Source organism: Opisthocomus hoazin, chromosome 15 (genome assembly GCF_030867145.1).
Source record: "Opisthocomus hoazin isolate bOpiHoa1 chromosome 15, bOpiHoa1.hap1, whole genome shotgun sequence".
NCBI classification, from domain to species: Eukaryota; Metazoa; Chordata; class Aves; order Opisthocomiformes; family Opisthocomidae; genus Opisthocomus; species Opisthocomus hoazin.
The window spans coordinates 22,304,025-22,329,755 of NC_134428.1; the positions used below are offsets into that span (position 1 = coordinate 22,304,025).

A 25,731-nucleotide genomic window follows, 5' to 3' on the forward strand; every position below is an offset into this window, starting at 1 on the left:
TCAAGGCTGCTTTTCTTTGCAGCACATTTGCATGGGAATAAAAAGGTAAATTAGGCTGAATTATCCCGGTTTGGGGTTGACGCCGGTTTAGCCAAAAGCAAGGCTGTGATGGGGGACGGCAGCACAACTTGCACAGAACCAAGCCCACTCTACCCAGTACGACCAAGCGGCTTAGCTCAGCTTTCCAAGGAGATCAGTGCTAAAATTCATTGACTTGATGGAAACCAGAGAACTGCAACCCAGCCCTGCCCATCTGAAGAGCTGCCGGAGAGCTGTTAATCTTTTAAATGGCAATAGTCTATTAAATATTTACATTATGCTACTAGCACTTCTACAGTTTTTGGCCCAGCAGCTGGAGTTAACGCAACTTCAATCCTGGCTCTGGTAGCTAAATGGTGCTGCGACGAGGCCATTTAGATCTTATCTGTAGCTCTGAGGAGGGCATAAATCGCAATATGTTTCTTTAATGTCTATCTAGAGGTTATAGCAAGAATACTTAGACCCACTACTCAACAAGCACAAGCCAGAAACTGAAAGCGTCCTTCTGCCCCTCATCATCTTCAGTTTTCTCAACCTGAAGTAGCAGCAGCAAGACCAAACGACGCAGCAAAGCCTCAGGTGGCTGCAGGTATCCACAGAGCTGGCACCACCTCTTACTAGATTCAGAGAGCACGACGGACGAGGTCCTGGAAGAAGACTATGAAACTCCTGAGCTAGAAGACGCTTGCCTCAGGCTTTCCACGAGGTCACACTAGTGCTGGCGTGAAACCAGAGAATCCCCCTGATCCTTGCTTCAAACCTCAGCTGCCCGCTCCCAAGAACGGCTGTGAAAAATGAGTTTCTTCACTGCACCGCAGCATGCAACAGCTATCAGGGTAATAAAAGAACTAAAGAGGCAACTCCCTCTTCGTGCCGGGCAGCAGATGCTTCTGGTGGCCATATGTGCAGCGACAGCAAGAGAGGTCCTCCCAGTCTCTGCAGGGCTGCATCTGCTGCTGCTTCACGCCCGGTGGGACAAAGACTACCTGGCACTTGCAGAAAACAAATGAGACCAGCTAAGCCTCCCGGACAGTGTTTGCACTCTTGATGTCAGTTGTAAGGGAGCAGGGCCAAGCGCGGGAGCTGTTGGATGACATGCAACACCTGCATCAGGCACCAGCCACTCTGGGTCCACCTGCGTACCAGGGAGCATCTGCTTTGCTTCAGCAGTTCATCTGCAAGCACTGGTGGTGGAGCAGGAGGGAAACCCCAAGCCCCACGTACCCCACAATGCGCAAGACTCTGCTTTGTTTGATTCATCCTAATTCCAGTACTGCCAAACCCCATAAATCCCTTCCTGAACACTCTTCTGTGGAAAATATCCTCTATTTTGAAGAGTGCTCTGGGACTAAATTCGAAATATGCTTCATGTGTGCAGCTATGTTGAAATTATTTTAAGTCTAGCCAGCTTCCCAACTCCAGCCTCACAGTCCTGCACATGTCTAACAGCAACGCCTGGGAAGTTTGCGAAGCTGCTCCCTCCTCCCGCCACCAGATCAGGTCTCCCTGGGAGACTGAAGTTATCTTAATCTGCAGAAAGCCAAACTCACTGCTTCCCTCCCTTTTATTATCCTGTGAGTCAATGGTTAAAATTAAGACTTTCCAAGACATGCTTTTTTCTTTTCTCCAAGTGGGCTGCTTCCACGGACTGTTAATTACAGACTATCTGTCTCCATAAAAACTGCTGAAGAATGGCTCTTCTGAGTCTACACAGAACTTCCAGTTGCCCCCCAAGTATCAGATTGCAAAGTCCCTTGGCTGGAAAACAACCTGGGCACGCTCGGCAACAGGCAAGCCACCACCCTCTGCTCCCCCGCTGCCCAAGCAGAGCTCCAAGGGCAACCCCCAAGCTTCAATATTTCAACTTCTTTTTCTTCCCAGAATATTTTTTGCAATGCTGTTGGAAAATGGAGATAGCCACCTCTCCCATCTTAATGCTGCAAAGATGCTCCTGAAGGATTTTTTTTAGTTATAGGATAAGAAACATATTTTGAGCTCAACTGAACAAGATCACCGTATCTCCTTCCCTCACACAGAAGCATAAACCTCACCTGAAAGCCTAGAAACGTGCAGAAGTCTCTTCTAACTTAAAAAAAAAAGCTTTTACTTCAGTCTAAATCTGCAATTAACCCTTTGAAACAAGTGCTTTCCAGGGACACCATGGTCCTGCCACCACCTCTCGTGATGCTGCAAACCCTGCTGCTGGTACCGGCCAGTCCTGCAGCAACCTGGGGAATCGGACACAGCGACAGCGCAACATTACAGGACCCCCATGCAGCAAGGGCTACTCAACCCCCCCCAGTTTAAACTGCAGCTGACCTCCACGCTAATGACAGATCGACAAAGCCATCTGCCCCCGGGACCGGCGAGGCAGCTGCACGCACGCCCAAGGTGATGCTGCCTTCAATTACCGCAGCTCCCAGAGCGCCAGGGCAACGCGTAACAGCAAACCCCATCTGCCAGGTCTCCAAAACGACGTCTGTCAAACTCATCACCCCAAACGCAGCGGCCAGAGATCCATATCCAAGCCCATCCCCTCCTGGTCTTCAAGAGGGGGCAAACCTCACAGCACACCCTGGATGCAAGAAAACCTGCCAAGAACAGACCCGGATCGGGACGACGGCTTCCCGACTAGTTCTGCGATGGCAAGTCACAGCAGAGGCAGAACTTCTGTTCTTGGAGATGTGGCTTGTTATCAGCTTTGCTGCTTCTCTGCTGATACAAGTGTATTCTCACACTGGAAGGTGAAGTGTTATTAAGTATTTCTACTTAAACCCACATACCAAGCCTTGGCTTGGATTTTTTTTACATCAGTATTTCTGAAAAAACTGTTATCTATTAATATAGTAAAAACAAAAATACACTACACAATATGCACCTTCCTACTTACGAAGCCAACATTAAATTTGGCAAGCGATGAATACACAGCACAGTTCAATACCTGCAGTACTTAGGAAAGATCCCCGCCCCAGCTGGAATAAAAAAAATTGATATGTGCACAGCAAGATCATTTGAGGATATTAATGAAGGAAAGCTAATGCCACAAGTTCTGCCTATTACATATCGCACTGGCACAGGTCAGAATTCATAAACAAGTCTCAGTCCTACGAACATTCACCATGCACAACAGCGATTTTTGCAAAACACCACTAATTCTTTGAGAAGCAAAGACCATTTTTTTTTTTTTTTGATTCCACAGTTAACTGGAGAAAGATGACAGATTCATCTAGGGGTAAAGCATCCACATCAAAAATTAAGTTTTCATTAGCACGCTTATGGCTGGCTGTTGCGGTAAGAAACCACTGAACGTCACATGGGGTGGAGGCTGCAGTGTAATTTCAAAAGCCTCTTGTGTTCATTTTCCTGAGTGGGTTCAAGTCCCTTAATAAAGGATCAGATTATAATTTTAATAGCCTGTTCACAGGCTGTGTGGCTTGCAGGGATTTATCTTGTCAAGTTAACGGTCATCTTCCTGTCAGCTGCCCTGCCTACAGCAAAAAAAAGAAAAAAGAAAAAAAAAAGAAAACGAAAACAGCAAGCCCCCAACCCCTGGGGGGGTCTCGGTACTGGCCAGCCCGCATGTTTTCGGAGCAAGGACGTAACCTGGCTTTCCTCCTAGGAGAGAAAATGCAGGGCGATGCTACAGCACAGCCCTTCCCTGTGCTCCGCTGCATCACGGGAGAAGGGAGGTGGCCAGGAGAAAAACGCAGAGGATCTATGGGATGTATTCACCCTTCTCTGCAAACACTGCAGAAAGCAAACGCAGTTATTAACAGCAGCTGCATTTTTAAGTAGCAAAACAAGACCGAGCTTCGCCCCAAACCCGATGGTGGGATGCTCTTTGCAGGATCCATCTCCAGTCCCGCAGCCAACAAAAACGCCCATCCCTGGCCAGTCTGAGAGCCTGCCCTTGCCACCCCTGACAGGATCTCACCATGGAGGAGGCTTTTCCTTTCATTGAATCCAGGGAATGCGGCGAGCACGGAGCCAATCACAGCAGAACGGATGGCTCGGGTCTGCGGATGGATTAACGGGAGAGCGGGGCTGCGGGTTGCTAAGCGAGGCACCTTTTCATGGCAGGGAGGCCCTTTTCAATAACGCCAGTACAGAGAACCTGCGGCCAGCACCCACGCAGGGCCGTGCTCTTCCCCACAGAAAGAGCCGCCGGGGAAACAAGCAGCCCCTCGGGAACAAGAAAACACAGCAGCAAAGCAGATAAAAGCTCCGCCAGCCACCCAGAGACAACCTTCCCCCAAATAAAACCTCCTCTGCCCAGAACAAAAGTGCCACCAACAAAGCTTTTGAAAAGCTCTGGTTTTATCTACCATGCTTCTTGTTATCTTTAATTATTAAGTGTCACGGGGAAAGCGGCTTGCCCGCCTCCTGAAAGAGGGGAAAACAAGAGACCTGGTAACTATTTCTGCGCTGCGCAACCCCTCCCCTGTCTTTAGAAAGCGCCTTCACCACCGCTGCCTCCCCCCCTTCTGGCTTTTCACTGCTTGCTTTTTCCACGTACGTGTGGCTGCAGCCGTTAACAATAAACTTGAAATGATTTTTCACGATGGAGGCTTCCAAAGGGACTAAGGGGGTTTGTTTCAAATCATTCCCAGATCAGCTGCGGAGAGGCCTGAGCAAGAACAGGCAGGGGCTGTCTCCGGCGTGTTCCTCCATGCCGCGGGAAGCAGGGGATGAAAGCAGGCGGTGTTGTAACTGGAACAGCCGCAGCGCTGCAGGAAAAGAGGGGCCAGCACGGGGACGAAACACACGCCGGCGTCTAAGAAATGCAGAGTTATTTTAGCAACAAGAATTCTATATCGATGGCTTTCCGTGCATACCCCCGGTTAACCGTGTGCGTACCATTAAGGCATTTTACACTACGACAAAAAAAAAAAACCCAACACCCTAAATTTAGGGGTGCTTCCCCCCCTCCACATCCCAAAGGCAGGGCTGTGTACTGCATGCGTTTCCTCAGTGCATCTGAAGTTTTACACACGCTTCGCTCAGCATCATCTGTTTATAACACTAGAAGGAGGGGTAATCGCAAACACCTTATCATGATTAGTCTTCTGCTTTGAACTTTAATGATAGGCTTTTGAGAGTGCTTTAAGAGTTTACTGAAAGCATCTTAAATTTTCAAGCTGAAAAAGCCACTGCGCAAAATTACTGATAGCCCAAAGATGAGTATTAGATTAAAAATAATAGAAACTGGAGCAGAACCTGGCTTACAAGCACAGCCTGAACGTATCAGTCAAATTGCGTTAGGGGATTCACACAAACCAGCTAAAATGCACACCTCAGCCTCAGGTTTGCTACAGATCTTTAGAAATCGGGGAAAACACAGCCCCCAAGGCCCAGCGCCTGCTGCCTGCAGAGCCAATTCTCACCGCTCCATCCCGAGCTTTGTCTCTGGCAATATTGCATCAGCCTCTGCCGCAGCCAGCAACGTCTCGGCGAGCTGAGCCAAAGCTCGCACGGGCTGCAGAGCAGGCACACGAGGACTTCTGGCCAAGCAGCTCACCGACAAGAGCTCCTGGCCCGCGTTCATACCCCAGCGGGGTGCAGGGCACCGCTCAGCGCCGGCAGAAATGCGGTGATTAAGCGATGACTGCCTGCTGCCCTGGAAGCTGCTGACCACAGCCCGGTTGCAGCTCGTCTCTGCGCCAGCAAATATTGCACCAGTACTTCTAAATCAGACTCCAGTCTGATTACAGCACAGGGACAAGATTTTAACTAACCTTTCATTTTGGGAAATATTGAAGCGTTTGCTTTACTCTCTCAAGATCACTGGAGACAAAGACTAACAGATGCTGCCGTTCCTAAAGGACTGTCTTCAATTTGTTTTTAACCCAAGCTAATGAATAGGTTTACTTACACTTTTGCAAGAACCAGAAAATATTAAATATTTGGAAAAGGACAAAGGTTCCTTATTTTAAAAAAACATGAATTTTGCTATAAATAACGGGGAGTTAGGCCCAAACCAGATCCTTCACCAAGGATTATCCAGGTCCGACAAAGCTGAAGTCTACATCCGTGAAATGCAAATGGACGAGACCATGGTACTGTGACCATGCCACTGGTCTGCTGTGAAGACTGTTCTAGTCGAGGCTGTACGTGAATATATCAGAAATCAGAACAAAAACATCCCGTCACCCTCCAGAAGCCAGGCTTTGGTGCCACCCCTGTGCCCTCCCCATCTTGCAGCACAGCCTAATCCAGGGAGAGGAGCGGCAGCTCCCAAGCGATGGGCTGCCAGTTTCACCTCTTCCCATACGCACGGCACCAGTTGGCTACTGACTTCAACAGAATAAGAGAAATTGAATCAAAACAGGAAACAAAGGAGTTAAGAAAGGCACAAGGAGATGCCAATGCAGCAGCCAGCAGAGCTGGAGCAGCGTCGTCCCTTGGATGGACACGGTGCCTGACAAAGCACAAGACACTGCTGATACAATGGCCTTCTGCTCCCCATGTCAAGATTCAAATCCATGTTCACTCCTGCTTACACATCCCATACGAGAGCGCCCATCACCCAGGTGGGACGGGGTTAGTGTCACTGAGCCCCTTACCCATCATTTCAGTCTACAGAAGCCAACGGTTGAGTTTCACGTTACTCTCTGCACTGCAGCAAGGACAGTCACCCAGCTTCACCTCCCCAGCCCACCAGCGCTATGTCATCCAAAAAAAAAACCCCCCAGAAAAGAAAAAAGAACACAGGCAGTGCCAGCTCTTTGCTGACGGTGGGAAATTTTTCTTTGCCACAACATTGGTTAATTAGAGAGCTGGAAGGGGCCTGGTGACAGTGCCCTCTTTGTGCAGCTTATTTATTTATTTATTTTAAAGTACAGTACGAGCTTTTTGAGAGGCCTCATGTTTTCTCTGGCTCTGAGCAAATGCCATCACCCGGCTCAATCAGTGGCCTGACGGGAACAAAGGACGCCGGCGCTGCCAAACCTGCATCGCGTCCCGGTGGAAAACAAGGAAGAGTGGGACAGGAATCCGGGCGTTGGAAATGCTACCGGGGTGCCTCTGCTTAGTCTAACACCTCACATTGATAGGGTAACGCCAGGAATAAAGGCAGGCATGCGGAAGGCAAGGATGTTTACGCTGGTTGGGACCCTGCTGGGAGATCCCCAAGAGCCTGCAGGTAGGAGGGCGAGATGTAGAGTGGCTTTTCGTCGGCTCCGTGCAAGCACCGGATTGTGCACGCTGCCTGCAGAAAGAGGGGCTGGCAGCAGCCTCCGGCGAGCTGCAGCGGTCCGAGACGAAGAAGCAGTGGGAAAAACAAAGCTCAGACAAGCCCTGGGAAGGCAGATCCACATTTGCGTCGCTCCGCTGAAATCTGGGAATTCAGCTCCTGCTCCTACCTACACCCCTTCCGGATTTCTGGCATCGAAGGCCTCTATTTACAGAGATGCTGCACTAAGTTTTCCCATGCCTGTCACAGCTACAAGCTGTATTAAGTTACTACAGCTCAGTCCGTGCTTCAGTTCTCCCTTTGCAGCTGCTGAGAACAGCCGTGAGAACAGACCCGACGGTGAATCCGGACTGCTGGCGTGCAAGCAGCGTTCTCCGTCTCTGCACAGGGACTTGCAGGGCAAGCAGACAACCTAGGCACCAAAAAGACGCGACTCCCCTTGCCTCCAGACACAAAGCTGTACCAAACTACAACTCAGATGCAAAACTAGGAACGTGTCCCAGTAATCCCAACGCTGGCTACCATGCCCGGTGCCAGCACACGCTCCTCACCAGCTCCTTCCACAAGCCCCGCTCACCAGAACAACGCTCGGAGCGCTTCCAGCCAAAGCCCTCGACTAACAGGAGCTGTTTTTTCCCTAAAACAACATCAGTTCCTTCCAAGTTGCGGTCAGATGTGACTCTGTGCTGATGTAGTGTGTTTTTTAGCTGCCTTGGGAAAGGGAAAAAGCAGCGCTGCCTAAAACCAGCCGTTTTCCGCTGGTGGAAGGCGTGTGCTTCAAGGCGCTGGCATCCAACGGTAATTGAAATCAGGGTGCGAATCATTCAAAGTCCTTCGTTACTTACTGTGGGATCTGTCCAGAGAGAGCACTTGGCGCAGTCCTGGCAGGGAGCCCCGGGCGAGCGGGGGTGCTGGCAGAAGTGGTCGTACCCGTTAATGGCAGCCCGGCAGAGGTAGCACATCTGAGCACCGCAACGGCAGGACATGCGGTTGCAGCCCTCGGATTTAATTAGGCCAGCCCCACACTTATGGCATTTTCTAATGCGGGCAGCTGTCATTTTCTCTTCTCTGCAACACAAGAGGAGGGAGAAGAATTAGAAGAGGGGTGTTTGCGCTCACCAGCCTGGGGTAAAATTACTGCTATGCTATCCCAGCGATGCTTTAACCCCCTTCCCCAGTGCACCTCTCCCCCTCCTCTTCCCTCCTACGCCTTTCCCCACGGTCTGCTGCTGTTCCAAGGAGGTCTGGGCTCAGCTCCACTTGGAGCCAACCCACGACAACTCACGAACAAATTAAGTGAAAGAAAGTCAATCGCTGGCTGCATGCTGCAGACCCGATCCCAGTTTCCATGCGAGCTGAAACACGGCAGCGCCAGGCTCTGGCTTGGGAGGAATTTAAGCCGTAAGTCGAAGGGCCAAAGGGCACGTGGATGCTGGACTTGGCTGCGGAGAAACACGGCCCGGGAGATAAAGCTCAGGACAACCCTTGGCTGTCATCTGCTAGCTAGTTTTATGTTTGCCTGTTGCTCCGGCTACAAAGATGCCACGACTGTATATACATAATTTTTTTTTTCCGACCCTGGCTGCTATGTTCCAGATCTATTTGGTTTTTGTTAAATTTAAATCAGTAACTGAAAAATAATCCCATCTTTCTCCGCAGAGACTGGGCTTTCCCCCTTCCTTAAGACTCCCTACATACATTTTCCAGAGGTTGCTGCTTTAGGTTCAAGAGACAGGTTTTACTCTAATGGAGCACAAATGGGAATCCGGGACAAAGCACAGTCGCTGTCCCCAGGAGACATCCTGGCAGTGACACGCGCTCCAGTGCAAAGGCTGAGCTCGCGGCAACACTGCTTTGGCACAGAAATGGAGGAAAACCTCGGTCATTTAATTAAAAGGCTTAAGAATATAAGTTGTCATCAGAAGGGCCAATTTTCTGACCGCTAGAGATCACGTTACAATTTAATTCACAGCCTAGAAGTGAAATCTGATGACAGAAGAGTAAAGCGACTTTGCTTTCACTGAGGGAAGCGCAGTTCCCCAGCCGTGCTGACCTGACAGTGGGGAACCATCTTCCCCAGCCAGGCAGCTCCACCCAGCCGCTTCAGCAGACCTGCGGAGTCAGCGTGCGCTCGGGAGATGGCAGGGAGGTGTTTCCGAGGAGGATCGCAGCAGCAAACCAGCCTAGAGCACAGCCCCACACACCGCTCCGCCAGCGCAGCCGGAGCAGCGGGGAACAGCGAGGCGGGAGCTCAGCCGCCCCGCAAAGCTCCCACGCGGTTATACCTGGCACGACCCGCGCCCAGGCGTTCGGAGGTACGCTAAGAACAGAGACGGGAGGAGAAAAAACCCTACCAACTTGAGACTGACTTTCCTCTGAGCCACAGCTGCTCTTCCCTCCACTACTCAACAGGATGCTGCTGATGCAAAGGTTTTTTTTGGAAACTTGGAGCAAGGCAGGAAGTTTGGCCCGAGCTCCAGCTGCGCTTCCCTTTCCTTACGCAGGGCTTCGAAAGGAAGCTTTTATTGTCTCAGGCAGTAAGACTCAGCTATTCGCAACAACGTTCCTGCTAAAGGTTTTGAAACTGATCTTTTTTTCTTCCTTATTAGGGACATGGCAACTCGTTTCTCCTCCTTCTCACCCCTTTTTCCTACAGGGAAAGGAGTGGCAGGAAAAAAAGTCATATTGGATGCATCAAAAGATTTTGTTCCAAGTTAGGGACTGTGGGATGAGCAAGCAACAGTCATTCAGCCTCCCAGCAGTGGAGCTTCCAGCCTTGCCTTACACCAAACAGACTCTAAATCACAGGGAAAAGGATTGAGCAACATGGGCAAGTCCCAATTGACTGCACCAGACGTGCAGCTCCATGAATGAACCTTCCCTTATTTCCTAAAGGCAGATGATTTTGCCGTTTACTGCAGCAAAGAGAGAGATCAAACTTCAAAAGATTTTAGGGAAACATTCAAGATTTACACCCAAGTATTTAAAAAAACTGACTCCGCTCTGTAACGATTCCTACAAACCGGTTAGAAACAGAGACAAGCTTCTGTAAGAAAACAATCCCCTCCCACAGAGCCAGAAAGCAGCAGCTGAGCAAACCGTCTTGCCCGGTCTAGATTTTCAAAGGTTATTAACGACTTACTGTGACTCAATACACTTCTTTGGCTCTGGGCAACACCTCCCTTCTCCCCCTGAAGCAACGCTACTGGGGGTTTCTCACCTCTGAGAAGGACCAGGTGCCAGCCTGCGAGACACCGGGCTAGCCAGAGGAACAGGCTGCTCTGGTGACAGCTCTCCCACGTTCTCCAATTACCAGCTGGATCTGCTGCCAAGTATCTTTTGCAGAAAGGAATCCCATCCCGGGTGCTTGCTGACCCCTCAGCTCCGACATCCCCAGGACCACCCTGACGGAAGGTAGCGACACCCAGCAGAAGAACTTTAGGGCCTCTATTACAGTCATGAGAACAGAGGGGCTCCTCACCCCCTCCACACCACCTTATTGCCGAACATATTGCCTTTATGAGTTCATCCACTCCCCATTTTCACCTGGCTGTGGAGTTTACTTACATGGACGTCCTGTATTTGATGTCATCCTTCTCAGCCAGCTGCTCGCAGGTGAGGTTCATGTGTTCCTTCCACAGCCCCTGGCACTTCCGACACGTTTCCTGAGGAGGATAACAAGCTTTAAAGCAAGAGCAGACCCAGCTCACCACTACCAGCATTAGGAATTGGAAAAATTCCCATCTCTTCCCCCACCACGCTGCAGGTTGTCAGTTGAGGATGGGGCTAGCAGTACGGTACAGAGGTCTGCAGGTCTGTCCTCCACCGCAGACCAGAGTAAGCCCACCAAGCAGCAGAGCCGAGGGTTCTTCCAAGGCACAAGAACCCAGGTACAAAATGAGTCCACAAATCCTAATTCGCCTAAAACTCCTGGAACAGCTACCAGGTTCTCTGGTTACTTCCCTGAGGAGACTACAGAGATGAAAACGTGGTGCTAAAGGACATGAAGTTCATCTGTTCCCTGACTAAAATCCTTCACCTTCATACACAGGGCTTCTCGTTCACCAGGCAATGGAAATCTTGCAGCTGCATCAAAAACTCTGCTTCACCGCGCACACAAGCAAATCCATATTCTGCTTTGCAAAATCTCACGTAATAAAGTTAAAGCAGTTTACATGAGCAAACAGCTTAAAAGGCAGGATGGGGACAAACGTCCATAAAACAGAGGTGGCACAGGAACAAATATTTATGAATTTAAGCAGAATAGCTGAACTGAACTTAGAGCAAGTGACTGAACTCTCCTGTTCTTGTAAACTCTTTAGCAACAAGGCTCTGCTCCAGGACTGGTAAAGCTGCATGGAGCAGGAGAGCTGTGGAGGCACTATTGGCAAGGGAACTTGGACTAACACTGGGAATAAAGTTGATTTTTTCAGCTGGCTAGCCAAAGAAAACATAATTTTGTTTTGGGTCAAACAAGAGATTTTTTCCTTTAATCTGAGGAAGATTAAAAAGCATCCAAATCAAACTTGGAAAAAGTACATGTTTCACAATCCAACCGTTTCATCTTCAATATGGCTGGGGCCCCAGCTTTTAAATCCAACTTTCTCCCCCTGGCAGGAAAACCTATAGGGCTGTGAGGCATCCTCTTCCCCTCCACACCCAAGAAGGTCCCAAAAGAGCTTTGCCCAGCTCCGGTCACTCTATCAGCGACAGACAATGGCTGCAGAGACAGATCTTTTCTGACTGCATTACTTTCATTCTATTTTAACGAAGACACTGGGAGTTTATATGAGATGCGATAGAAGTAACCGCTTAAAGACACACGTAGGCAGCTACACGCTTTTGATCGCAAATCCGACAAACAGGATGAAGACCAAAGCTTCCAAGGAAGCCAGCCCTAGGAGGGAGCACAAAATGTTGACTTGTTTGTGTTTGTGCATAACAGCTCGTGCTTTCATCTGGAGAATTAAAGTCTCCTCATCCTGGCCGGTAAGCCCGCCGTGTTTGCAGACTACAGGGTAAGGGCTGTAGCAAGAGGAGAGCCAAGCGTGTGACTGCATTCCCAACAGCTCAGCAGAGGATTTTGTGATTGCTCACCTTGTAAATGCACCCTCTGGCAGGCAGGCACCAGTTTGAAGGGGCAGTAAATGCCTTGGTTCTGCTGATCCTCATGAATCATTCATGCTACACGGAGTTTTCCTGCTAAATCCATTAAAACAGGCACCGTTTTGTGTGCATTTGTTGGCAGGCCACGTCTAGCCGTTATTGGCACGGGAGGATCAGCTTTGGAGCTGCTCATGCTCCTCGATGAGGACTCACTTTCTCCTTTTATTCTTGACATCCAGCCCCATGCCGTTCCAACACCAAAAGCGCTGTAGGTTTTTTTCACATACATCAAGGGTTAAAAAACAGTCTTTGGAGCCCTGCTACACAGCACCACATTCACGCGCCAGCAACAAAGATTTAACAGCTTTTTGCCAGAAGGGCTGGCACACTTTCCAGCCAGGAGCCTACTATTCCCAATTATTTAACTCCAGGAGCCTTCTTTGCTGCCGAATTAGAAGCGATGCCCTTCTGAAGCAGACGGTGCTCCTCATACTTTTGTACCAAGCCATTCCCTTTGCCTTTTGTTACTGCCACCGTCCTTGCTTCGCACGCCGCAGCTATTTAAAAACAACGCTCTCCCTTGAGCCAAGGCTGTTGTTATTTGCCAAACAGTTGTCTCCTACACCCGGGAAAAGGGATTCCTGGGCAGGCGAGGAGAAAGGGAAGAGGCACGGCAATGTAGATTCCCAGACGCGCTGGGATGGTGTGAGATGGGAGGTATTCAGCTCTCGGCAAGCGCCATCGCAGCTGTGCGCGGTTCTGGGATCCCTCCCAAGACGTGCTGGCCCCGGGGAGCTGCGAACCCCTGGGCAGCTCTGCCCGCCTGCCCCAAGGCACCCTGTGAAGGAGACGTCCCCACGGCTTCTGACTCCGAGCGTCACCTGGTGCTGCCTCTGACCACGCCACGTCCTCTCCAGAGGCAGGGGAAGCATGGACAATACAGGTGCCGTTAGCAGAACACGGTGCGACTTTTCCCTGTGCTCTACCCAAGACAACGGCACGTTGTTGGCAGCTACAGGAACAGGTGCTGGAGCCCTCGGCACAACAGCGTGGAGAAAGCCCACGGTTCAAAGGTGACCGCTCCAGCGCCGTCACTGAGGTCACAGCTCTTGCCCGAGAAAAGAAAAGCAACCTTTTTTAATTTTTACCCTTCTTTGAACCCAACCCGCTCAGCTGATGAGGGTTTTGCACACCTCACATGACGGCAGTTCTGACCTCTACAATTTCCACAGGCAGTTCTATTATCTTAGAAACAACTTTTTGGTTGATAAAGAAATATACTCTGCCAATTACCACATAAATTAACCTAAACACACAGTATGATAGTTGAGTATTTGCAGCCAGCCTAGATTATTTCCATTGTCAGAGCAGCACTTGGCACTACAACTGGCTACCGCAGTATGAGGCAGCGCCTAAACCCACGCAGAGAGGGAACGAGTCCTTCCCAGCCCCGAAATCTTCTACTCCAAACGCAGGAGCCAAAAAGCAAGTCAGCCCACCAGGATAAAGACCCTGCCCAACTTCTTCAGCACCTTGTCCATGAGCAAACCCTGGCCTACTCGCGTAGAGGTACCCGATGAGGGAAAGCACGTTTTGTTTTAGTTTGAGCAGTTTTTCAGCTACATTTATCATTTCTGGCTGGTGTGAACCACGTGTGCTTCTCCGGCCTCTCCCCAGCCCACTCCTCCTCGCAGGCAGGTACAGCGAACAGAGCTTTCGGTGCGAGGGACGGCGTGTTTGCAGAAGCTTCGGCATCAGCAAACTGCTCCAAACCAGGCACGGATGCAGGAGATGAAGTATGTGCTGCCTGTTACATCTGCCCGCGCTTGGCAGGCAGCCTGGGACAGTCCATCGCTGCGCCGCGCTGGGACGGCAGAGAGGAGGATGTGATGGAGAGGGTGTTTAATCGCCCGCTGTAATCTCCTCGCTGTACATCTGCTTGAGGTAGCGGCTCCGTTTCCTCTCGCTGGCTGCCAGGAAGCAGCCAGGATTAACACAAACATGTTTGGGTTCAGGAGGATCCTTTGTTCCCAGGGTCGGCGGGGCGGATGCGCAGCTTTCAGCGCTCAGGGCCAGCCTGGCTCAGGGCGACCGGTTTGCTTTTAGCACGGGCACCACAATCCTCAAACGTCCTTGGTAGTTGTCCCAGCATGAAGGCAGCAGGGAGTGTTTTAAGCAAACCCACCACCCTCCTCAGCACTTCTTCTGGTACCTGCAATGGATGCTACAGTTTTAAAACATAGCCTAGACTTTTTTTTCCATTCTGTCGTCTACTAAAATAACTCTCCAAGGTCCAGCCCACATATCAGTGGGGGGAAAAACCCAAATAATCAGCTTCTCCCTGCCAGACTCCCTGTCCTTTTGGCTACAGTCAGGCTGTTGTACACACTGCTGGCAGCGTAAACGCACCAGCTTTCCTGGTTTCAACCCAAACAAATGCCACACGGGCAAAAACATCAGATGATACACACGGATCACGGACCGCCTGCCCACGGCATTCCTGTCGGCCCGCTTCTTCTGTAGGAGTTGACACGAAGCCGTTTACTGATTGAGCAAAATGCAGAGGGGGTGGTGGTGGTGCTGGGGAAAAGCCGAACTTCAACGACGCCAGGCGATGGACTAAGCTGTCATCACCGCCCTCCAGCTCTCGGTGGTGGCTCTGAGCGGAGCCCAGCGCTCGCCTTAGCTCTCCATATGCTGGTTAATTAAATCCTTCTGCCTCTGCGCCATGCGACTGCCTGCGTCCCCCAGGAAGGGAGAGCTGCGCGCTCCGGCGGCCTCTGCCCATCGCACCCACGGGGACGCTCGCTGCCGCGCTCCCTGCTAGGAGCGAGAGGGAGGTAAAACCTGCTCTGCATCCCCTCGATGCTCGCTGGGACAGAGCCCCAGTGATTGATTCTCTGCTTCCTCCTGCTTTCAGGCACACAATAGTGCAGGCTGACCCCAAACAGGCCAAGTCTTACCCAAAAGCAGATGTGAATGCAACAGTCTTAGAATAGCACCCCAGGGCCAGTCCGTACTGCGCTGGTTTAATTAAAGGGCTGCAGTTCCCATCCAGACGAGTTACTGGCAAAACAAAGAACCACACAGTCTTCCTCCCCACAAAGTCTCCACTGTCCATAAAGCTGCACTGTCCTTAACTAAAAATGGCTGCAGAAGCAGCTAACTGAATGCAACCTTTAAGCACGGATAAGCTCTCATGAGCCAACTCCTTCAGGACCGGTTCTGGGATTTCCTATGCATTAAGCTGAGATAAAGAGGCTATAACCCAGCCCAAGACAATCCATTTTGGTGAGAGATCCCTCTTCAGAGGCGTACAAACACCCAGTGCAGGGATGCAGGACCCCAGCTCCGCAGGTACCTGACTGCCCAGCATGAAGAGCGCTCCTTCCAGCACAAACCACTGCGGCGTCTCTCCGCTCCCAGAGCCGCCAGCATCGCTGCATGAAATGGGCAAGATTGGCAGCAGGTACCGACCCCAAACGCACAAAAATCGATGCAGCGTAGAGAAACGGATGCCGTGCCTCGGCTGGGCGAGGGGCCAAGTGCAAGGGTTGGGGGGACAGAGGTGCTGGTGGGCTCGGAGCTCCCTGGTGAGCCATGCTGGGTCCGCAGGCCAGGCTGGTCTCCAGGCAGCTCTGCTGCTCAGTGGTGGCCGGCCATGTTGCAGGACGGGGAGATGGCAGCCAAGAGAAACCTGGGAAAAGCTGAAGTCCCCTCTCTTTAGCACAGCCGCAATTTAATCTGGGAGGGGTTGCAAGGAAGAATAAAGCAAAGGCACAAGCCTTGGACTAGGCTGTAAGAACATGCCAGCGTGGAGACACGAGTGGAGAGCTGTGAGTGATGGCGAGTTACAGGCTGGATAAGGAAAATACACATTTATATCCGACACCCATCGGGTGGGTTGGTTAAAGCATTTGTGACCATGTAGACTCCATTACCAAAAATTATGATTCCAAACAATGCCTCCTGTTTTGCATTCTTGTTAAACTGAGCATATTGTAGTCCCTTTCTCATCTTTAAGACACTGGAGATACACAACGCCCTTTTGCTTCTAGAAACGCACTGGCACACCAGTTCTCACAGAGATTCGGGTCATCTGCGTTAGAATCTGAGGACCAGAAGCACGTGGTAACTCCCACGCCATGCTTGCCTAAGTGAGTAGGACTATCTTGTATCTGTAATTCAGAAGTTCCCAAAACACATACACGAAACCAAAGCAAACTTTCCCCCTCCCCATGGCCTGACTTTAAAAGATCAGATCAACTGCTGGTTCGGGTGCAGTGGTTAGAGACCTCCAGAGCAAAAATAACTGCAGCTTCACGCAAGAAGTGCTGCTCAGCATCAGTATCACCCTACAGCTGGTCAGAAGTGGAAACCGTGCTACCATGAGAACTTGCTCACTGATCTCACACTCGCTCGCCACAGCGCAATCAGAGTAAGAGAAGCAGCTCTTTCACCAAGAAGGATCATCATTTAATGTGAACATGTACAAAACTTTAAAGGGTTTTTTTATTATTATTTGGGATGGTATGAAGGAAGCATTTTTGTTTCAAAGCTGCTTCCTCTCAAGCTCCAGAGATGCGAGGAATACACCAAAAGTTGCAGGCAGCAGGTTGGCTGTTGTAAATGAGCACTGGGGTATGTGCATCACTCATTCATCTCACCAGGATCCCTTCTCCTAAACCTAGAAACAAGTGCTTCTCAAAGATAAGCTTTTCCCCCCAAAATAACCTTTTTCAGAAGCTCATCCCCTGCCCCACGCAGCCTGATGTCACACACAGCACCTCTCCAGTTTGGGTATGGCCGCGCGGATCAGCTGTGTGCCTTACCCAGAGGCAGTCACCCACCAACCTGAGCCAGCCTGCAGTGTAGGGAGAGGAAAAACCACTGCCTGGTCGCTTTGTAAGGCGGGTTAAAGATAGCCTGTGACCTCACACCGAAGATGATGTCTAAATCAGCATACCTGAGGTCACATTGCTCCATCCTAGGGCAGAAAGTTAAGAGGAATTCAGCACATGCTACTGGAAACACATCTGTAGTTGTTAACTATAGTTTCTAGATCTGCTGGGCTGATTACAGATAATAGCTACATGCCTTCCCAGCAAACGTATAAATAATTAAACGCTAGCAGACTAGTTCAAAGCACGCAGCAGCTGACCGCCTCACCTCTCCCCCCAGTGCAGACTGCCTTACCCTATTCAGCAGAGGAGATCAAAGAGGTTATCCACCTAATCCTACACACCATTCCCCACAAAAAGGGATGCTCCTTCCGATAGCTGGAACTCTGAATGATGAAATCTAGCAGGGCTAAGTAACAGTGGCAGCAATTGTGGAAGTGGTGGAAACAATGGAGACCTTAGGAGAGGAACAGATTTATATTTCAAGATGAGCAACCTGATTTTGAAAGGATAACTCCAGAAGGTCACTCAATGGGTTGCACCTAACTAGATCAAGGAGGTTAAGGTGTAACAAAAGCAAGGTATCTTATTTGCAGAGGTACCTGCTAATGATTCATTGTAAGACTGAGAGAAGGAACAATTACTGAAGTTAAATTTTGAAACTTCCCTCTTACATCACCACATGATAGACAATTCCCCTGCCCCAGACACTAATCCCTACCCAGGGCTTTCGGTGGCAGAAACTTAAGAAAGCCTCCTCCAGACTTGTCCTATGGTTCTGTCTTCCCCTACCATCTCCCAGATTTTATCGTATTATGAAAGGATCGGGCGAGGAACTCCATTACAGATGTCCTCTCCTCCGTCAACGGCTGTGTGGAGACCCAGGTTTATACCACACACCTACGACCACTTTTAATGAGTCTCAAAATTGCCATACTGCAGATGGTAATTTAGCAACATTAACACACTTGATTTCCAGTTTAGAGCCTTTTTAACCATAGTCTCTACCTACAGCAGAATTTAATACTCCAGGTCATTATAACACCAGCAAGGGATGAGAAAGGTGAACTGCGAGCAGAGCAGTTACGCTGTCAACAGCTTTAGTCTAGGGACAAATGTACCCTTAGAAACTGGGCAAGCACAGCTTGCTCTGCCAAGGAAATCGATCCCAAATGAGGAGAAAACCCTGAAGTATGGCGTTCTTAGGTTTCAACTAGCCATAGTAAACCAAAAATAAATAAAAAGCGTTGGGTGACTAGCAAGGATGAAGAAAAATGAAAGCAAACTGATACCTGGCCTCCTTGACATCTCCGAAGTTCAGATGGTTTACTGTTTTAATGCCTACGTGGTACAGAGTTACCTCTTGCCTGCTGCTCCCAAGAGCAGCTCTGTGCAGACAGCAAGAGGACAGCTTCACAGCCCCTGAACTGAGCCACACAAGAGCCACAGCAGCCAGCCTTGCAACTATAGTATTTATAGCTATGGCGTTTACATCAGATAAAGTGAGAATGGCCCTCTGAACTGCTAACCTCCATCTTTCAAATTCACCGACATGACAATGAGTCATCTGCAGCTCATTTGCTACGCTAAAATAAGCTAGCGGTGAAACCAAAGCCGATGGCCTGTACCAGCAGCCTCCTGAAACGTCCTGGCGAGAAAGAGCGCCGCGTCAGATTTTAAATAACCAAAACCACCGAGAAGTGTGGTGTGATGGAAGAGTTTACACCCGAAGCTCCAGTGCAGACGTGTACTGGATTTTGTCCTGCACCAGAAAGCTATTCAGATGCCTGTTTAAAATAATAAAAAAGATATCAAGCGAGTATGCACCAGAACAAAGCAGAGTAAAGTACTGAAAACTAATCAGGGAAACAAATGTGCCAGCAACTCACCAATTCCTCTTTCAGAGCCCCCACGTGACATTCCCATTCCCTCCCATATCTAAAGCACCTACCAGCCCAGCCTAACGCCAGCTGGATCTGCGTTTCTGTTAGGTGCAGAGGTGGCAAAGAAGCCTCAAAACTGCAGCTTGGGGGTGGTTTTTCAAGCCCTGCTAAGGTCGTCTGGCCACGCAGCTTCGACAGAGGCAACATGCCACCCCAGGGCTGCAGGGAGGGACGAGGACCCTGGGAAAGAGATGCAGGGAGAAAAGTGATGTCCAAAACCATCGGGCAGAGGCTGCAGCAATCGAGAGTGTCTGACCCAAAGCACACCTTGCAGTGGGAGAACAGACCAGCTTCAGCCCTTGCCAGGCATGAGCCTCTTCCCATTACCACAGGTCAGACCGCCCCGGCACGGCGTGCAGGAACAGGGGTATTTTTCAGGCAGGACCGTACCAGCCTCAAGGCTCTGAAATAGCAGAGCAATGCCCAGCGCACACCCCGCAAAGCCACCGGCCCCAGGAAAGGACACGGCAGAGGGGATACAGTGACCCGAGGCCGTTGCTGAAAGTGCCTGCTTACCAGACTGGTCTCCTCTTGACCGCAGCCGATCGGCCGCCTTCGCTCCTGATGGGCAACGGGCAGGTTAATAGCAGCAGTGCTGCAACATCCTGCCAAACGAGGCTAACTCAGGACACATTTGTCTCCTAATTAAAAAAAGTTGTTTAATCTGTAACTTAATTTTTGTTTAAGTCATAATTCCTTTAATGTTTTTTTTTTTCCCCCTCCAAATAGTCACAGAAAAATGTGGGCCTTGGAAGCCCTTTGGAATAAGAGGAAAGCCACCTCAGATCTACAGAGATGGGAGCTAAACGGAGTTAGCAGCTCCAAGCAGGGCCTCCACCCGCACCAGCTCCGGAACAAAAGCTGCTACTCCAGCAAGACAGGCTCGCTTCTGCACAATCACGTGAGACCAGGCAAGACACAGGGAAAATGAGACCGAAAACATCACCTCAAACTACGAAATGTTTGTGAGGTCCCAGCGCCGTGCAGAAGACGGCCCATCGCAACAGAAGTGAGACGGGAAGAGCGCGCTGCAACCCTCGGCGTTGCGAAATCTCAAGGCAAGCAGTTCCCTTCCCGTTAGGCTCACAAACACTGATCAGAAAGACCAGTTCCCCTCTTCTCCCCCTGCTTCAGTAGAGCACACACGTTTAATTAAGTGCACCGCTCAACTATTTGCATGACATGACTTATCTACGAACCAGAGATGTTGCAAGCCTGCTGTCTGTAAAAGCTAAAAAAGCCCCAAAAGCACAAGCCAACTCATCCCCAGGGATCCATCTGAGACCCCGCATTCATTCCCAAGCAGCAACAGTCATTTCTGCCACCATCCAGCCACAATGGCAAAACAAACCGGAATATTTCACGTTGTATCCCTGACGTCAATTCAGTTTTGAGGGGAGAACCCTGGCTGGTTCAGAGGAAGGAAAGCCACCCTACCATGCCGGGTCATCAAGGAATGCTGCTCCAGTTTCACTCTTGGGTCCACTGGTCACCCTTACTGCCTGCAGACCATCTCCCTCCTACATCCGTACCATAAGAAAAAATTAAAAAGAACTGCAAATAGGGGGTGGTTTGGTATGGTTGAATGTAGGTGAGGATCGAGACTGGTGCTTTGGGGGTTACCTTTTCAAAAGGGTGGATGATTAAGTTATGCGGTTACCTGCCCTTCCTCCGAAAGGATTAAGTATGATACCCTCAGAGGGGTACGAACCACAGCCAGAAATGCAGAGTGGGGGATACTGAAAGATTAAATCAACAATTTTGGCAGCACAAGCGAAGTGTTTAGAAACAGGGCTGTTTTGGCCGTTTCCCCAGCCCCAGTGCAGCTTACAGATCCTGTTCTCATTTTCCTGGGACCTCTATTGTAAAGACAAGGAGAGGAAAGGAAAAAAAAAACCAAACCAACAACTAACCATGTGATCACAAACCCACCATTGCTGAAACAGAGTTGAAGAATACGCGGATGCTACTGAAAACCCTTTCCGAACTGCTTCCCCAACACGTGGGGAAGCGTTTAGTTCCAGCTGACCAGTTGGTAACCCCTGGGAAGAGGCTTTCCGTGTCAGCAAATCCTACTGGCATTCCTACAGTCAACCACCAAGGAATGGAGACCTTCAAACACCTTTCTCCGAAAGACAAGCCCCAGGGGTACACCCGCAGCTGGAAGCGGTGATCTGGCAAGGGACAGCTGGAATTAAACATGAGATCCGTGACATATCGAGGTGGTTGTGAGCCCACATCCAGCACTCACTTTGAACGTCCAACTCACTTGCTCAAAGGTGCAAGTAGGGAAGAACCAGCCAGCTGGGCAGGGTAAGAATGGTCTGTGAGCTGCCTGTCAGAGGGCAGAGTGGAAAGCCTGTAAATGAACCGTTTCGCTTAGGTCAGCAGCTACTGGGAGCAGAGGAGGCTCGTGGACAGTCCCGGGACCATCACAACAAAACTCTCCTAACCAGTCACTCTTTTTCTCCCCCCCCCCCCCCCCCCAATTCCAGAGCTCAAGGGCTAAATAAGAACTGAAGTTAAAGCAGCAGCTGACAGGTTTTGCAGGAAGGAACGCAAGCTGTAGCACTTAAAAATGGAGCATTTTAACCAAGTGCCAAACAAGCCATTTGCATTAACGTAGCGAAACAGGATATGAAGCACTTTGCAGCAAGAAACAGGAGATTCACTTTATTAGAAAAACACTTTTCAGGTTCAAATTTATCGAACCATTTGCAACCACGGACGATTTGTAAAAGACATTATTGGCTGAGGAAGCTGCCTTTTGGCTTCCCAACACCACCGGCAATTACCACCCAGAGGGACATTACCTGTTCTCAGCTAATGAGCGAAGCCAGTGCCAAGTGTCATGCACAAAGCCCACAGTAACTGCCATGGAAAATGGCTCTTCAGGGTCCAGAAAGAAAATTACTCCGAGACATCCGTAAGAGGCCAATTTCACTTGGCTTGAAGGACTGCAGGGGATTGTAAAAAGAAGCGGGTATTGTCTTCCTGTGCTTATCTGGATTCAATCAGAGTTATCTAGACTCAGTCAGGCTATCTGGAAGCCACCCTCGGTTTGGAGGAGGTCAACCTCTCCCCACAAAATTAAGGAGTCACAAGTCCTAATTGCTGTCTTAAGCAACAGGACTGAAGAGCTTAGGCACCCCTCAAGCAAACAAAGCACCTCCGGGTAGGTGTTGTAATTTGGTTTATTTTAGCCTAGAATTTACTGTGTCGCAAATCACATCCCCACCCGTTTGGAGCTGGTAAGACCAGTCCCGTCCCCCTGCCCGACTTCTCACTTCCACTTCTGACCCAGGATTTTATTGCAAAGGGAAACCAGCGTTATTGGCCATAAAAGGAAAAGACCCATCTGTCACATTTCTGCGGAGGGGAGGCAACGCGGAGGAACTTCAGCAACTTCCTTAAAACTCCGGAAACACCAGAGGCCACCACCGTCCCCCCATAAGGATTAAAAGGTTTTAATCCTGCTTCTGTGAGGGATGCACATGGCCACTGACACCTGACTGCAGAGGAGCACAGATGTCTCGGTTTAAAGGAAGACAAAAGAGAGAAAAAAAAAAACCCACTGGGCAGAGTCGGACAGAATTCCAGGAGTTCTGCCCTGGGCTCCCGTGCGTGGTCCGGGAAGCCTCTGCGAGGGCACCACACACGCACGATGCACCGTTTCACCAGGTGACCCAATCTGCTCCTTTTTGTGCAACCCGAGTTACGCATCTGCTGGAAAACCATGTTTAACAAGCTGAGAATTTCACTTCAGTCAGGGAGGCATTTGCCCTTTTACTTAGTGCATGTTTATGTCTGCAAAACCAACCCCAAAGTTGCTTCCATCAGATATCATTCTGAATTCCTGAGCTTAAACGCAGACACGCTCAATCCAGTAATAAGAGCGGTCAGAAGCGATTTTATTCAGCAACAGTAACTTTGCTTTTATGTGGGCTTTTTTTGGTTGTTTGTTTTTTTAAATGACAAAATCTTCTCTAACCTTTACACCATTAAACACAGCCATGCTCACACACACTCCGACAAAGATGAAGGCCAAATGACCCTGCCCCGAACACCGCTCCCTGGCTGCCATCAGTGCTTTACACCCTGCATTTCAGATGCCTCGACAACAGAAGCTGACAGGCCAATTTCATTTTTGTTTGGTGCTAGTTTCACTTTCAGAACCATACAAAACAATGCAGAAGCACTGGGTGGAAACCACAAAACTGATTATGACTCCAGAAGTAAAAACGAACCCGAGCTCCAGTTTGTCAAGTCTTCTTAAAGGAGATGATGTCTGCCCAATGGCATCTGGGGAGAAAAGTCAGCGTAACGCTCTCCGGGCACGTTAAGATCCCAAGACATCATCTATTGTAGTTTTTTTTGGGGAGGATGTTATTACTGAGGAAACTACATAGTTGGAGCTTTATGTTAAAAAGGCATTTCAGAGCAAGCCAAAGAATCACCGCTTTGTACTCGCTGTGTCTCCAAGTTTCTTCCCCACTGTGACTTCCACACGCGTGACTCCAGTGCATCTCCCTCCCCAGCCCCAGCCTCCCAAACCAGAAGATTTCCAGCAAGAAGGGAGCCAGACAGCACTAAAGGATCTGTGTCCTTCCCCCTTATGGCAAAGGGAACATTACTCTGTCCCACGTCACACCTTACGACGAGCTGCTTGACTCTGGGCATCTCCCAAACATCTCCAACTGCTCTTCAGCAAAAAATCCCACCAGCAGAGCACCCAAGGCCACTCCTAGTATTTATCTTGAGTTTCATTTAGTCTTGTTCGAGTGCATAAGCTTAACCTTTGGTATTACACACACTACAATCAAGCACCGTTGTGAAATGGCTTGGTGTGGTGGGTTAGATGCTGCCTGGCAGCCAGAGTAAGCAGCTATTGAGACCCTCAACCCTCTCCCCCTTTTTTAATACATAAACACTACTACTTGACTTCCCAGGAGCGCAAAGAGGATATACTATACAAGCAAAGCCACAAAAACTTCACTTTTTGGTTCTGGCCACCAATCCAGAACCTCTCCCAGAACAAGCCTGAAAAACACCCTGTCTTACAGGAGTCTCGTTACAGGACAGGCAAAGAGAAAAAAGGTACTCCCCAGGGCACAACAGAACACCAAAATTAAATCCAGATCAGACAGACATCACACAGCTTCAGGCTGCAAGGTTTCTTCAGGCATATTGTTCAAACCATATTCTTCTTAAATCAGATCTTCACTATCCACTAAGCATTGTCGGTCCCAGTGCTAAACCTGATGCTGATGTCCCCTTGCAAGCAAGCCAGCGGGCTGTTAGCTACCCCAGCAGATTCCAATGCCAATTTATTTTACGAAGCAAGATCCTCAGCACACTTCACAGTCACAAGAAGAAAAAAAAGCTGGTATAATACCTCATTTTACTTTTTTGACATGAGGCTACTAAAAATAACTCATCCTTACCAAGTCCTGTTATTTTTATCCAGTCACAAGAATCACCGGATTGCTTCTAATTATCCCATCCTTCCTTGGAATTTCTATTTGTGCTCAACAAGACACAACAGGCTGCGACACCAGTGCAATCATCACACATCTTGAATTACAAGCAACTGGGTAAGTTCAGTTTCTCCTTGTGAACAGTTCTGGGAGAACGACAGCTAAAGAAAAAGCCTGTTTTACTGCGGTCTTTGGAGTCTATGTTAAAAAGAGACAAGTGTACAGCTAGGTGCCAGATCAAAGTAGAAACAGATCTTACACTGGCCGTGCTTGAAAACAGAACCAGTCTCTAACACGGACTCGCAGCAGGATTTGCATTGTTCCACCTAAACATGATCAACAAGGAGATTCCTAAAAAGCCCCTAGAGCAGAACTAGGTCTGTTGGACCTCACTATCTTTCCTGCAAAATACATCCTAACCACTTCTGGCTTCCAGGGGACATTTACTTTCCCCCAGACAGTGGTAACACAGAGGAATCTGCTCTAGGCACAACAGAAATATAAATAGTTGGCCATCTGCACCGCGCCTGACTGTACCAGACTGGCAGCTGTATCTTCCCTGGTGAGCACGCTATCAGCGCATGGTCCCTGCTCGCCCAGTACCTCCCATGGTGCGCATCAGCAGCCAGCTATTACTGGAACTCATTACCACACGTCCAAATATTTGCATGGAAAACTTGCTGGATGCTTACTCATACGATGCCTGGCTCCTGCATGATCATCTTTATGCTCTCTCAACATCCCAATTGGAAGAACATTTCCAGAATTAACACCTACAGCCCCATGTTTTTCTAGCAAGCTGCATCTACCCGAAGCTAGAATTCACACCATATTTCAACTGCTATTATTTTACACATTTTTTTTCCCTCCTCCTTTGAAAAAATGTGATGCTTTTATCTGAAGAGTCATCCATTGCAATTTGCACTGTCATGGCAACACAGCTCCCTCCCCGGCCGCGGGCTCGCTGTGTTCGTTACCAGACGGGCAGGCAGCACGCTGCATACAGATGACCGGTGTCTCTCCACGTGGTCTCAGGCCTCCTCTCCCTGCAGCTGTACCGACACAGCTCCTGC

At 49.6% G+C, this 25,731-nt stretch overlaps 1 protein-coding gene across 5 annotated transcripts in view; it reads right to left on the reverse strand.

Annotated features, from left to right (window-relative positions):
• Positions 1–25,731, reverse strand: part of RNF216 (ring finger protein 216) — an 81,788-nt gene that overhangs the window by 4,236 nt on the left and 51,821 nt on the right. For all 5 annotated transcript variants that reach the window (XM_075436501.1, XM_075436499.1, XM_075436500.1 and 2 more), the window contains exons 14-15: positions 10,799–10,896; positions 8,077–8,299 (exon numbers count right to left, since the gene is read on the reverse strand). In XM_075436501.1, the coding sequence (XP_075292616.1) occupies positions 8,077–8,299; positions 10,799–10,896 (321 nt within the window). The remainder of the gene's footprint in view (positions 1–8,076; positions 8,300–10,798; positions 10,897–25,731) is intronic.